The 12,434-nt window shown below is 44.0% G+C and overlaps 1 protein-coding gene across 2 annotated transcripts in view; it reads left to right on the forward strand.

Moving 5' to 3' along the window:
- GPATCH1 (G-patch domain containing 1) overlaps positions 1-3,899 on the forward strand; it is a 33,506-nt gene extending 29,607 nt beyond the window's left edge. For both annotated transcript variants that reach the window (XM_040410123.1, XM_040410124.1), the window contains exons 18-20: positions 267-391; positions 1,757-1,902; positions 3,714-3,899. In XM_040410123.1, coding sequence (XP_040266057.1) covers positions 267-391; positions 1,757-1,902; positions 3,714-3,753 — 311 coding nt within the window. In that variant the 3' untranslated portion in view covers positions 3,754-3,899. The remainder of the gene's footprint in view (positions 1-266; positions 392-1,756; positions 1,903-3,713) is intronic.
- The last annotated feature ends 8,535 nt before the right edge of the window (positions 3,900-12,434 follow it).

Genomic DNA, 12,434 nt, shown 5'->3' on the forward strand with positions numbered 1-12,434 from the left:
GAGACAACCCCTTTAATAAGGCTATAGACCAATTCAAAAAGCTTGATAGATGGCGGTGCCAAGTGTCAAACTCCCACCAACCTGACATAGATGGCCTACGGATAGGCCGTTAGTTTGAACACCCTGGATAACCCCTTTAATATTTGCACCAGTTGCTTTTACTTTTTGTTACTATTAGTTAACACGGGCAGAAATGTGTACATAGATGGCAGTCGCCCTTTTCCAATGTGTGCTGTTCCAATTTTTCTGTATTCACCCTGTTTCAGGTGGTCCTCCGACGTCAAGCACTTACTCATCAGGGAGTCTGAATGAAGCCGCTAAGAAGCAGAAACCTAAAAAACACAAAGAAAAGCACAAGGTTAAGAAGGAACATAAACACAAGAAGGAAAAGGTGAGACTGAAACTTAGTATAATGTGTGAATATCCACCCTCTCCATAGCTCATGATGCCCAACGACGCAAGGATTATCATTAACCATTACCGTTTTGGTATGGAAACAAAGCACTCAATGTCAGAGATCTCCTATGCCGCTGTGTGAGCAGCACATTAACTGTACGTGTTTTCAGTCTCTGAATGTGAGCAGGAACGGTCGCAGTCCTGTCTTCCTGTATGCTGGCGCTGCCAGCCATCATGGATTGTACAAGATGAGGGTTACAGGGTATAGATATGCCATACATTTATTTCCCCTTTAAGGTTCTTTGGAAAGCTGGGTGACAACCACTGTGGTTACTGTAAAAGCAACTAAAAATGGTCGTTGAAAGCAGGGCTGTGGAGTCGGTAGATAAATACTCCGACTCCTCAGTTTTATGTACTTCCGACTCCCCGACTTCGACTCCTCTGTATTAATATGCAAATGTATTTTATACATTCCTTGAGGGAAAGAAACGCAACCTACCACAGGACTACTGGCTGGGAAGCCAACAGTCTACTGTATTGCACAGTTTAACCAAAAGACAAACACAAGTTCTTCTAAGCTCTTCTAGCAGAGAGGTAGTTGGCCTGCTGCTTTCTCCGTTGTGTGCTGATCTTCTGCTGAAGATAGGGCAGTGGGAGGATCCAGGACGGGGCATTTATCCTAAAACATGATTTTCCTAGGAGAATCCCATAGTCATGTTTAAAGTTTAAGCTAACAATCGGAGTTTACAAGTTTTTATAGCCTTAGCTAAATGACAGCAGTTTTTCCAATGGTTTACAGCTTCAGTCTTGAACTATTGGCCCTCCATTCCCTTCACTTATACAAGTGTCTCACTCTCTAGTCCTGCAAAAAACATATTTATTTAATCCCTTATCAGTGAGAGGCGAGGTTACACATGGACGCTGCGTTCCCTGTAAAAGCAGAACACAACACTATGGAAAGTATAAGTATTGCAGCTCCTAATTGTGCGTTGCCTGCCATATAGTGAAGCACATGAAAAGCTTCTTCACAGTCACTTAACGTGTTCGTTTTGCGGTTACGTGAGGCACTGCATGCATTGGTCTTTATTCTTACAGTAGAGAAGTCATTAATTATAACTTTTTGTGAATTGGGAAATTTAAACTTGCTTTTTTTTTTTTTATTCCAATCTAAATTTAGTAGGAGTCGGAGTATTGTTTGCCGACTCCGACTCCAGGTACCCAAAATTTCCTCCGACTCCACAGCCCTGGTTGAATGGGCGGGATATTAAAAACTGCAGTCTTAAAATTAGTATTTCTTTGGAGATGGTAACAATGAAATCTCTTCTAATTTACTGTATGTTGATTGAATTTTCTAATACAGAAGAAAAAACACAAAAAGCAAAAGCATAAAAATAAACAAAAAAGTAGGAAAACCAATGAGAAGAGCACAGACACTGATGACAGCAGCGAAAGCCCCAGTGACAACGAGAACGTGGCGGACATAACACCCAGAGAGCTTCTGAAGAGGTGAGTGGTCTTAAAAAGGGTACTCCCATCTCAGAGATTGGAATAGCGTTCTTATGAGACCGATACGTTCCCAAAGTTACATAAATGGCCTAGTGAGCCGTGCGACATGGTTTCTACAACTCTAATAGAAGAGAATGAAACGTTGTCGCACAGCGAGTTACAGTTACATCCGTAACTCCTGAGTTAACCGGAGATAATCTTGCTCCCACTGTTTGTCAGTCTCCAGGATTTGTGACATGGTCCTGAAACAGCCTTGTAGAAATCCTGTAGAGAGCTCCATTACTCTCCTGCTGATCTGTTCAGTTTTTAGCTGTTGAATGGCTGAGAGGATGGACCTTAGCAATGGTGGTGGGGTCCTCTCACTTCAGCAAGTGGCCTTTATCACGTAGGGAAAGTTAATACAAGGCACTTACTAATGTATTGTGATTGTCCATATTGCTTCCTTTGATGGCTTGATTCATTTTTCCATCGCATTGTACAGCTTTTGTATCCAGGGGTTACGACCACTGCTGCAGCGCAGATACGAGGTGTCTGCGACAGGAGCTGCTGCGCATGCGTGCTCCAACGGTCTCAGCCTGGAGAGAGGCCTGTGCTTTGTCCTATACTGTGTAAGCACGGCCACCGCTGCTGAATTGCAGGGAGGTCGTAACCCCTGGAAACGTGCAGTGTATAATGTGATGGAAAAATGAATCCAGCCAGCAAAGGAAGCAATATGGAGAATCACAATACATTGGTAAGTGCCTTGTATTAACTTTGTCCACATGAGGGGACTGAGGGGGGGGGGAGCTCCTGCTCCATCCAGTTATCTTATAGCCAGACATAAGTCAGTGAGGAGGAGGAGGAGGAGGGACATGGCTGCTTTTACATTTCTCTATTTTAATTGTGGCATGAAAAAAACTTAGGATCAAAGGAAAAAATGGGATTGGAGGGAGGGTCGACTGGGGTAAACCACGCCGGATTGCTGTTCAACATGGCTTACATCTATTGTTAATAGCCACCGGGTTTTTAGGGTGAAAATCGTGCAGCCATTAATGAATAGACCAAAACTATGCAGCCATTAAAGAGGACCTCTCACCGCTCCTGACATGTCTGTTTTAATAGCTTCATGCATTCCCCATGTAACAGTTCTGGAACATCTAGTCTTATGGCTCTATGTTGTGCCATTCCTGTATTATTTCTACTAGAAGTTATGAATGAATTGCTAGTAGTCTGCAGTAAGGGCAAAAAGGGGTGGTAACCAGTTGGGGGTGTGTACCTGCACAGACTGATAATGGCAGCACTGATTGGATAGAGTCAGTCTGTGCAAGGACACACCCCCAACTGGTTACCGCCCCCTGTACCCTTACTGCAGACTGCTAGCAATTTATTCATAACTTCTAGTAGAAATAATAAAGGAATGGCACAACATACAGACCTAATACTAGATGCTCCAGAATTGTTATTACATGGGGAATGCATGAAGCTATTAAAACAGGCCGGTCAGGAGCGGGGAGAGGTCCTCTTTAAACAATACAGTAGATGAGCAAATAGTGCTGAAGAGCATGTTGATTCAGATTTTGTCCATATCATCACAGCCATGTCTCGGTCACTTGGCAGCCTCCCCATGTGGCCTTAACCTTTTAGGAATGCTGTACAGTACACAGACGAGTCGACCTAAGTGCATCACCTCTGATTCAACCTTTTTTTTTCCTGGTTTGTCATCTCTTTTTGTGATTTTCTTAATTGCTGCAAAACAGCATTTTTTGTTGTTGTATAAAAATGTTGTGGATTAGCTGCGATTAAGAAAATCATGATCCTATTTTTCTTTTCAGGTTAAAAAATCTTCCAATTCCTCACTCACAGCAACGATGAATCCGTCAGTCAGTGAATGGATCTTCACGTCTTTCTTTCCGAGCCTAAACACAAAGCTTTCTGTAAATATATTTATGTACATGATCATCCATGTAAATTTGTATATTTTAAAGGGAATCATTTCTATGAAATAAAATCAGGACTTTGTCGTATAATCCTGTGTGCTTCTATTCTGTATCTTGTGTTCATCTACATGGATGATCTCCCATCAGACTGTGCACAATATGGGGAAAAAGTCAGAAAATATATACGTAGCTTCACACTGAAGACAGACAACCCTTTTAATATGGTCCGACCCCGAGACCTCCGGCCAGTGAAGGTTGACGTTGACTACTCATTTTGTGTGCAGCGGCCTCTATAGGGTAAAAGTAGTATTACATAGATCCCTTCGATCCTTCAGTTCCTTCTGCTCTCTTTGGGGTTTATCATTTCTACCTTTTTGACCTTGTGCTGTCTTGCATTGTAGCTCCAGTGATTGTGCTGATATTTAATATCAAATTACGGATGAAGATAGCGCTGTGTTTTGTCCCAAATGGACCACATTCTCATGATTCCACCTGTCAGACCACAGACATATCGGTTGCATAGGTTAGTGGGACCCATTCAATGTCTGTGGAACTGATGGAAACATCTGAGTGCAGCGCTGTCCAGTGAGCAGCAAAGGCCTATGTACAGACACGCCACTGTGTCTGGGATATACTTAGGGACTAGCAGAGCGGCCCCTTCCATATTAGAGACCGCTCCAAAGGCTTGGCCATAATTCTGATTTCCCGGGAGAAAAACAAAACATTTAAAGGAATTTTACTGTATGACACAAATGTAGGCATTCCAACAGAAGCCGATAGCTGAGAACAGAGAGAAGCCGCTTCCTAATAACTGTCAATATCTTTTCAATCTCCCCTTTGAATATATGTAATGTTTGCAGTAATAACCTATTAACCTTCTCTACAAATAGCGGGCAGAGGATGCATCGTGCTGTATTACCCATCAGCAATGTCGGACCGCTCATCTTAGCCGCGCTCAGGTAAGATTTCAGTAACGCGTACTTTATTTTATGGTACATACGATGTGATGACCCCACATTACACCAGTTGACAGGTATTGTGCTCACAGATGGTCATGCATCAAGTTTCATCTTTTAAATCCTCTAATGACTGCATTTGTCTCTAAAGGTCCTGATCGATCGATCGATCTCTTTTGCTACCACAGGATTTTATAGGACCAGCAAAATAGAAGAGATTTTAAAGAGGCTCTGTCAGCATGATCAACCCTATTAAACCAGGAATAATGCCTGGTAGGACTCGTTCAAGCTGATTAAAAAGATACCTTTCTTTTGTCTGTGATACTTTGGTGATAACGCGTTTCGCCTCGCCAGAGCCCATACATTTTAATGCTGTATAGAGACGAATCTCCTTACAGCATTAGAAGGAAGTTTTGCGCAAAGCGACTTTGGCTCTAGGTTCTGAAGCGCGCTTCGCTCATCCCAAGAGTAAATTATTACTAGATTAGGATCCCTCACCGTATGTGAAGGGGAGGGGTCTGACTGCTGGGACCACCACCAAGTACAAGAGCAGGAGTCCCCGAGTTCCCTGTGTAATAGGAGTGGCAGTCAAGCATTCAACTCTATGAGGCTACCGGAACTAGCCAAGTATAGGGCTCAGCCGTCTCCAGCAGCACATACAGTTCAATGGAGTGGCGGCAGCTCCATTCACACAACAGACTCAGAGACTCATGCTGTTGTGGTGGTCCCGGCCGTCAATTCCCTACCGATTACTAACTTATCACCTATTACCCATTTAATATTAGACCCCAGACCTGAACCTGTCAGGAGTTTTAACTATGCAAAACTGCTGACAGTACCTGGTAGGGGCCAGGTAGAAAGAGACAAATATAACATTTTTGGAGGTATTATCAGAGGTAGTGTGAATGTGAACTTCTTTTATGCTACATTCTGCTACTGCAAGTGCCCAGGAGGCAGGTCTTCACTGTGAAGTGCTCTCTGTATTCTGCTGCTGCACAGACCCTCTCCTCTGCTTAGTGACAACTGTAGCATTTAACCAGAAGAGCACTGCCATTCAGAGGGTGAGGGGCTGCAAAGCAGATCTTCAGAGAACACTTCAGTTACTCTCTTCTTCTTGGGCACTTGTAGGAGCATAATCAGGCAAAATAAAACTTCATGTTCACACTTCTCCTGATAACAAAAGCTCCACAAAAGTTACGTTTGCACTGCTCTCTCAGGCCCCTATCCAGTGTATAGTCAAAACTGATGACAGACTCCCTTTAATATCAGACCCAAATCCCTATATTATTGTCATATCCTAGACCTAAACCCCCATATTAAAGTTGGGCAGCAGGGGTTGTCCAGCCTTTACCAAGCGGGGGCCTATCCTCAGGATAAGTCACTACTAACTGATTCTGGGTCTGACACCCCACCGATGAGCTGTTCAGGTGTAGCTCTGGTGTCGGAAATAGCACCAACAACCTTGTAGTGGAGGGAGCTCGTTACTACAGCTCTGCTCCTATTGACTTCAATGAGACTTTGTTCTCATCCCTGGCAGTGACCGAGCTTTACCGTGTGTAAACCTCCCTGTCTGTGACGCTCTGCGCTGCGATAGGACAGCGCTACAACCAGGGAGAAGTAGACGCCCACAGAGAAAGACTGCGTCTCCTCCCCATTGCTCCGATGCCCAGTATTGGCATACTAAGCGCAACATTTTTGGGCGGGCCATAACGGGGCACAGGAGCGCTATTTAAAAAAAAACAGGCAGGGTGGCAGCATCAGCGTGGGATACCCCACAGATACAGATATTTATCTCACTACAAACCCATGAAAGGTCCTCTTTAAAACCACTATGCATGAAAACAAAAGAAACCACAGCAGAACCCTACAGACCCCATGACAGGTTAATAGGGTCCATTATTGGTATCCATTATATTTCGATGTGGCAGAACTTTTTACTTTCTGTTATAAAAGAACGCCACACAACTAGTGTGAGCACGGCCCTTCTGTCTTCTCTTCTGGATGCCTCACTGGCCAGCTTTAAAAGCTATGTACACCTTCGGGGGCATTTTTTATGATTTTGTGCTTTAATCATTTTGGGCTAAAATCTTTAGCAACCTGCAGACTGGCAACAGTCCTGCCATACACATCATTGTTGTTCAGTGTTCATTAATAGGGATGAGCGAATCGACTTTGGATGTTCGCATGAAACTTTGTCTAACTCGAACCGAACCCGAGTTAGGGAAATGCTTTTTTTACAGTACAAATTAATTTATGAAGTTATTGCATGAAGTCTCGCGAGACTTTGCGAAGCAATAACTTCGGCTAATCGGAGCCAATACATTCTAATACTGTACGGAGCTCCTGCTCATCCCTATTCATTAACATTAGCTGATGTGAGAAATGCCTTTAGTTCCTTGCTCTTGGCATGATCTTTGTTGGTTGACAATTCTTGGAAAGGGTAATAATGGTCTTGAATTTCCTCTATTTTTACACAATCTGACTGTGGATTGCTGGAGTCCAAACCTTTTGGAGATGTTTTTATAATCTTTTCCAGCCCAAGGAGCATCAACAACTCTTCTTCTGAGGTCCTCAGGAATGTCATGATACGCTTCCACATGTGTAGTGAAAATCAGACTTTGATAGATCTATGTTCTTTAGATAAAACAAGTCGCCTACTCACACCTCATTGTCATCACATTAATTGAAAACACCTGACTCTAATTTCACCTTCAAATTATCTGCAAATCCTAAAGATTCACATACCTTTATCACTCACAGACAAATAAATAAATGACCAAGTCTGATATTTTTGATTGATTTGGTTATCTTTATCCACTTTCAGGACTGTAAATCTGATGTAGTTTTAGGTCAAATATATTCAAAAATATAAAAAAAATCTTAAAGGTTCACAAAGTTTGAAGCACTACTGTACATCCCAAACAGCTTAGCTTAGTTTGTGATGCAGTTAGGTTACTAACTGTACAGAGCCCGGAGTAGATGACATTTCCCAGAATCTTATCTCTACCTCCACTGATCAGTTGTTTTCAGGAGCAACTGAGCCGGAACCAGAACTAAATAGCTCTGTACATGCCTGGTTACTGCAGCCCTGCTTTCGTTCACTTGAATGCCGCAGTAACCTGGCATGTACAAAGCTATGTAGTTCTGGTGCCTGTTTCCGGGACAGCAGCTCCTGAAAACAGCTGATTGACGGAGGTGCCAAGAGTCAGATCACTGCCAATCTGATAGAACATCAGTAGTTAAGTCCAGGAAAACACGTTTAAAGTTTATTAAACCGACTTTATTACATCTGAGAACACAATGCAATATCTTAGGCTTCACAGATAAACAACATCATATTTCTGTACAGCCTTAGGCTGGTTTCACACGGGCGTTGCGGGAAAAGATGCTGGTGCGTTGCGGGAACATGCACGATTTTTCCGTGCAAGTGCAAAACATTTTAATGCGTTTTGCACGCGCGTGAGAAAAATCGGCATGTTTGGTACCCGAACTTCTTCACAGAAGTTCGTGTTTGGGTTAGGTGTTGTGTAGATTGTATTATTTTCCCTTATAACATGGTTATAAGGGAAAATAATAGCATTCTTAATACAGAATGCATAGTACAATAGGGCTGGAGGGGTTAAAAAAATTTTTTTGAACTCGCCTTAATCCACTTGATCACGCAGCCCGACTTCTCACTCATTGCATCCGCGCGGAAATCTCGCCCGTGTGAAAAGGGCCTTACACTTTGGATTTTTCTAGTAAAGATTCAGGTGCATAGATTTCCCTTGAAGATCCACTTTGGGAGACAGTGGTCGCAGTTAATGGCAGTAACCATAGTGACAATATACAAGGGAATCACCTCAATAATGTTCTTCAGGGAAGAGGGGGTAAAAATTAACTTGCTGGAAGAGACGAGAGAGACATGTATATTATCCAAGAAAAGCAAAACTGTGACACCAATCATAATTTTGCTAATGATGACTTGATAGATATAGTAGAGTTGCCGGGAAGCTATGTAGACCTGAGGGTTGCTGTTATTCTGGGGCAGTCTCTGAACATTTGGGATTCCAGTGGAAAGACGTGTGTTATCATGAAGGATTGGAACAGAGGGTGGCAATGGCAACACTTAACTTCAAATAACTATGGAAGCACTGGAACACCGCCGAGATCCAAACACCAGCAATCCAAAACCAGACTGAAGGTATAAACCGCACAGCATGGTGGGAGAAGCCAGAATAAATAGGGAAGGATAAATTACCACATAAGCACCACCTGAGACAAAGGGGGGCCATCACCAGAAACAAAACATATGAATTGATCCACAAGAAACCTGTCAGATCAAACCAAGTGTTGCCAGTCTCACTGATCTCCTGGCACCTGTCACTGGAACGTCCGTGACAGTACCCCCACCTTTACAGGTGACCTCCGGGCACCCAGGACTGACCTTATCCGGATGAGACCTGTGAAAAGCTTTCACCAAACGACTGGCATTCACGTCGGATGCTGGTACCCACATCCTCTCCTCTGGTCCCTAACCCTTCCAGTGCACAAGATACTGAAGAGATCTACGGAGAACTCGAGAGTCAATTATCTTGGAAATCTGAAATTCCAAACTACCGTCCACCATGACAGGAGCTGGTGCCAAGGAAGACAGTTCCAAAGGTTCAATATATCTCTTCAACAAAGACTTATGAAACACATTATGAATCTTCAGAGCCTGAGGAAGTTCAAGACGAAAGGCTACCGGATTAATAATGGCAGTGATCTTATATGGACCAATAAACCTTGGACCCAACTGAAAAGAAGGTACCTTCAACTTAATGTTTCTTGTGGACAGCCACACAGAATCACCCACTCTTAGGTTCGGACCATTCATACGTCTCCTGTCAGCCATACGTTTATACCATAATCCTCAAGTTCTTTTGAATTTTCCGCCATATAGATGACAATGATGACAAAAAACGTTCCTCCTCAGGAATACCAGAAGTATCAGAACCAGAAAATGTGCCAAACTGCGGGTGAAACCCATATGCCCCAAAAAACGGCGGCTTATCAGTGGACTCCTGTCTATGATTGTTTATGGAAAACTCTGCTAGAGACAAAAATGAAGACCACTCCTCCTGGTTCTCAGAACCAAAACATCTCAAGTAAGTCTCCAGACTCTGATTAGTACGTTCCGTCTTCCGTCTGTCCGTTTGACTGAGGATGAAAAGCTGAAGAAAAGGACAGTTGTACCCCCAGTCTAGTACAGAACGCCTTCCAGAATCTGGAAACAAACTGAGTCCCACGATTTGAGACCACGTCAGAGGGAATGCCATGTAGTTTCACAATGTTATCAACAAATACTTGTGCAAGAGTTTTAGCATTAGGTAGGCCCGGCAATGCTATAAAGAGCTCCATCTTACTAAAGCGATCAACTACCACCAGAATAACTGTCTTTTCTAAAGAATTAGGTAGATCAGTGATAAAATTCAAGGATAAATGAGTCTATGGTCTGGACGGGATGGGCAACAGAAGTAGAGATCCGTATGGCCGAGTATGTGTCACCTTAGCTTGTGCACAAGTTCTACAGGCTAACACATAGTCTTCAACACAATTAGGCAACCCCGGCCACCAATATCTACGAGAAATTAGGTCAGCAGTGAATCTGCTCCCAGGGTGTCCCATAAGAACTGTACAGTGATGTTCCTCAGAAAACCTTGTGATGCAATTCAGATAGAACAAACAATTTCCCAGAGGGACAAGAATCCGATGTGTCTCGCTGAGCCTCTAACACCTTCACCTCTAGGTCAGTGTATAGAGTGGATATTACCACCCCCTCCGACAGTATCGGACTTGGATTTTCAAATGCGGCGCATTGCTTATAGCACAGACCTTTCACTTACCAGTAGGAGGAGCGCCCGGCCGGTCACAGACATCGCAGGTAAGTATAATGCTTCTAAAATTGCTAAGTAACCATGGCAGCCAGGATGCAGTAGCGTCTTGGCTGCCATGGTAACCGATCGGAGCCCCAGCGATTAAACTCTCCGCTGCCACCAATGATGGGGGGGGTGATTTTAATTAGGGGAGGGAGGGAGGGGGGCCGCACTGGCCACCAATGAATATAATACTGGGAGGGAGGGGGGCCGCACTGGCCACCAATGAATATAATACTGGGGAGGGAGGGGGCCGCACTGGCCACCAATAAATTTAATACTGGGGAGGGAGGGGGCCGCACTGGCCACCAATAAATTTAATACTGGGGAGGGAGGGAGAGGGGCCGCACTGGCCACCAATGAATATAATACTGGGGAGGGAGGGAGAGGGGCTGCACTGGCCACCAATGAATATAATACTGGGGAGGGAGGGAGGGGGGCCGCACTGGCCACCAATAAATATAATACTGGGGAGGGAGGGGGGCCGCACTGGCCACCAATGAATATAATACTGGGGAGGGAGGGGGGTCTGGCCCCTGCTGCCTGGCAGCACCTGATCTCTTACAGGGGGCTATGATGCGCACAATTAACCCCTCAGGTGCGGCACCTGAGGGGTTAATTGTGCGGATCACAGCCCCCTCTAAGAGATCGGGTGCTGCCAGGCAGCAGGGGGCAGTCATGTACACAGTTCTTTTAGTATATTCTAACTTGAAGCGTCCCCATCACTATGGGAACGCCTCTGTGTTAGAATATACTGTCGGATCTGAGATTTCACCAAGTGAAAAATCAGATCTGAAAAAAACAGTTATGCAGACGGATGCAAGCGTTTGCATTATATGAGCGGATCCGTCTGTGCAGACACCAGACGGATCCGCTCCGAACCCAAGTGTGAAAGTAGCCTGAGCCTGTTGTGGATACTTTTGCTGCTGGCACATTGATCATATTGACTGATAGCTACCAACTGATGCGCAGTGCTATTCTATGCAACATCTACATAGTCCACTGTGTGCATGGACAGTATCAGTCAATATTTCCAGCAGTGATCTGTGTGTCTCTGCATTACGGCTCAGATTGAGCTTGCATATAGACACCCAGAGGAACAGTTCACGTGACTCGCACACATGTCAATGGTGTGCAGTATTTAACTGAGATACACCTGTGTAGTCAATTGTGAACAAGTATATTCACCTCTATTTGGCCTATAACACATAACGATTTGGGTTTTATGCCCCTCTTTTTAATGACAATAAACGAATAAACCCTTTGTTTTTGAGCTTTTAACGTCCTCTATGATATTTGTTTGAGGTACTAATAAGTTGGACCTATACCGTCACATACCCCCTTTCTATATTTGTATTTTTTTTAGACTTGAAAAAAGAGTCTTGTTACTCCGAACCGCGTTGTCATCACTCTTGAAGTAAAAGCCCTTATTACCCGTTGCTGTGGTCATTATATTGCACCAAAGAAGTGTCAGATTACCATGGGCCACCACTTGCCTGCATCCCCCCCCCCCCTGTTTTTTTCTCATTGATCTACACTCCTCCAGAGGGTTGGCAGCCCCTTGAAGTGAGAATTAGACGACACCGGCAGCACCGACCGTTCCCTACACACACGCCTACACTAGTGTTGTACCTACGTTTGCACAACATGAAAAGGGGAGCCCAATTATTCAAATTTGCGTTTATCAGCTAATACATATTACCCTATTACCACCTGTCCCTCTTGTTTTTCCCAAATTTGGGGAATTTTAATGTGTACAAAGA

The sequence above is a fragment of the Bufo bufo genome, chromosome 10 (assembly GCF_905171765.1).
Source record: "Bufo bufo chromosome 10, aBufBuf1.1, whole genome shotgun sequence".
In the NCBI taxonomy this organism is placed as follows: Eukaryota; Metazoa; Chordata; class Amphibia; order Anura; family Bufonidae; genus Bufo; species Bufo bufo.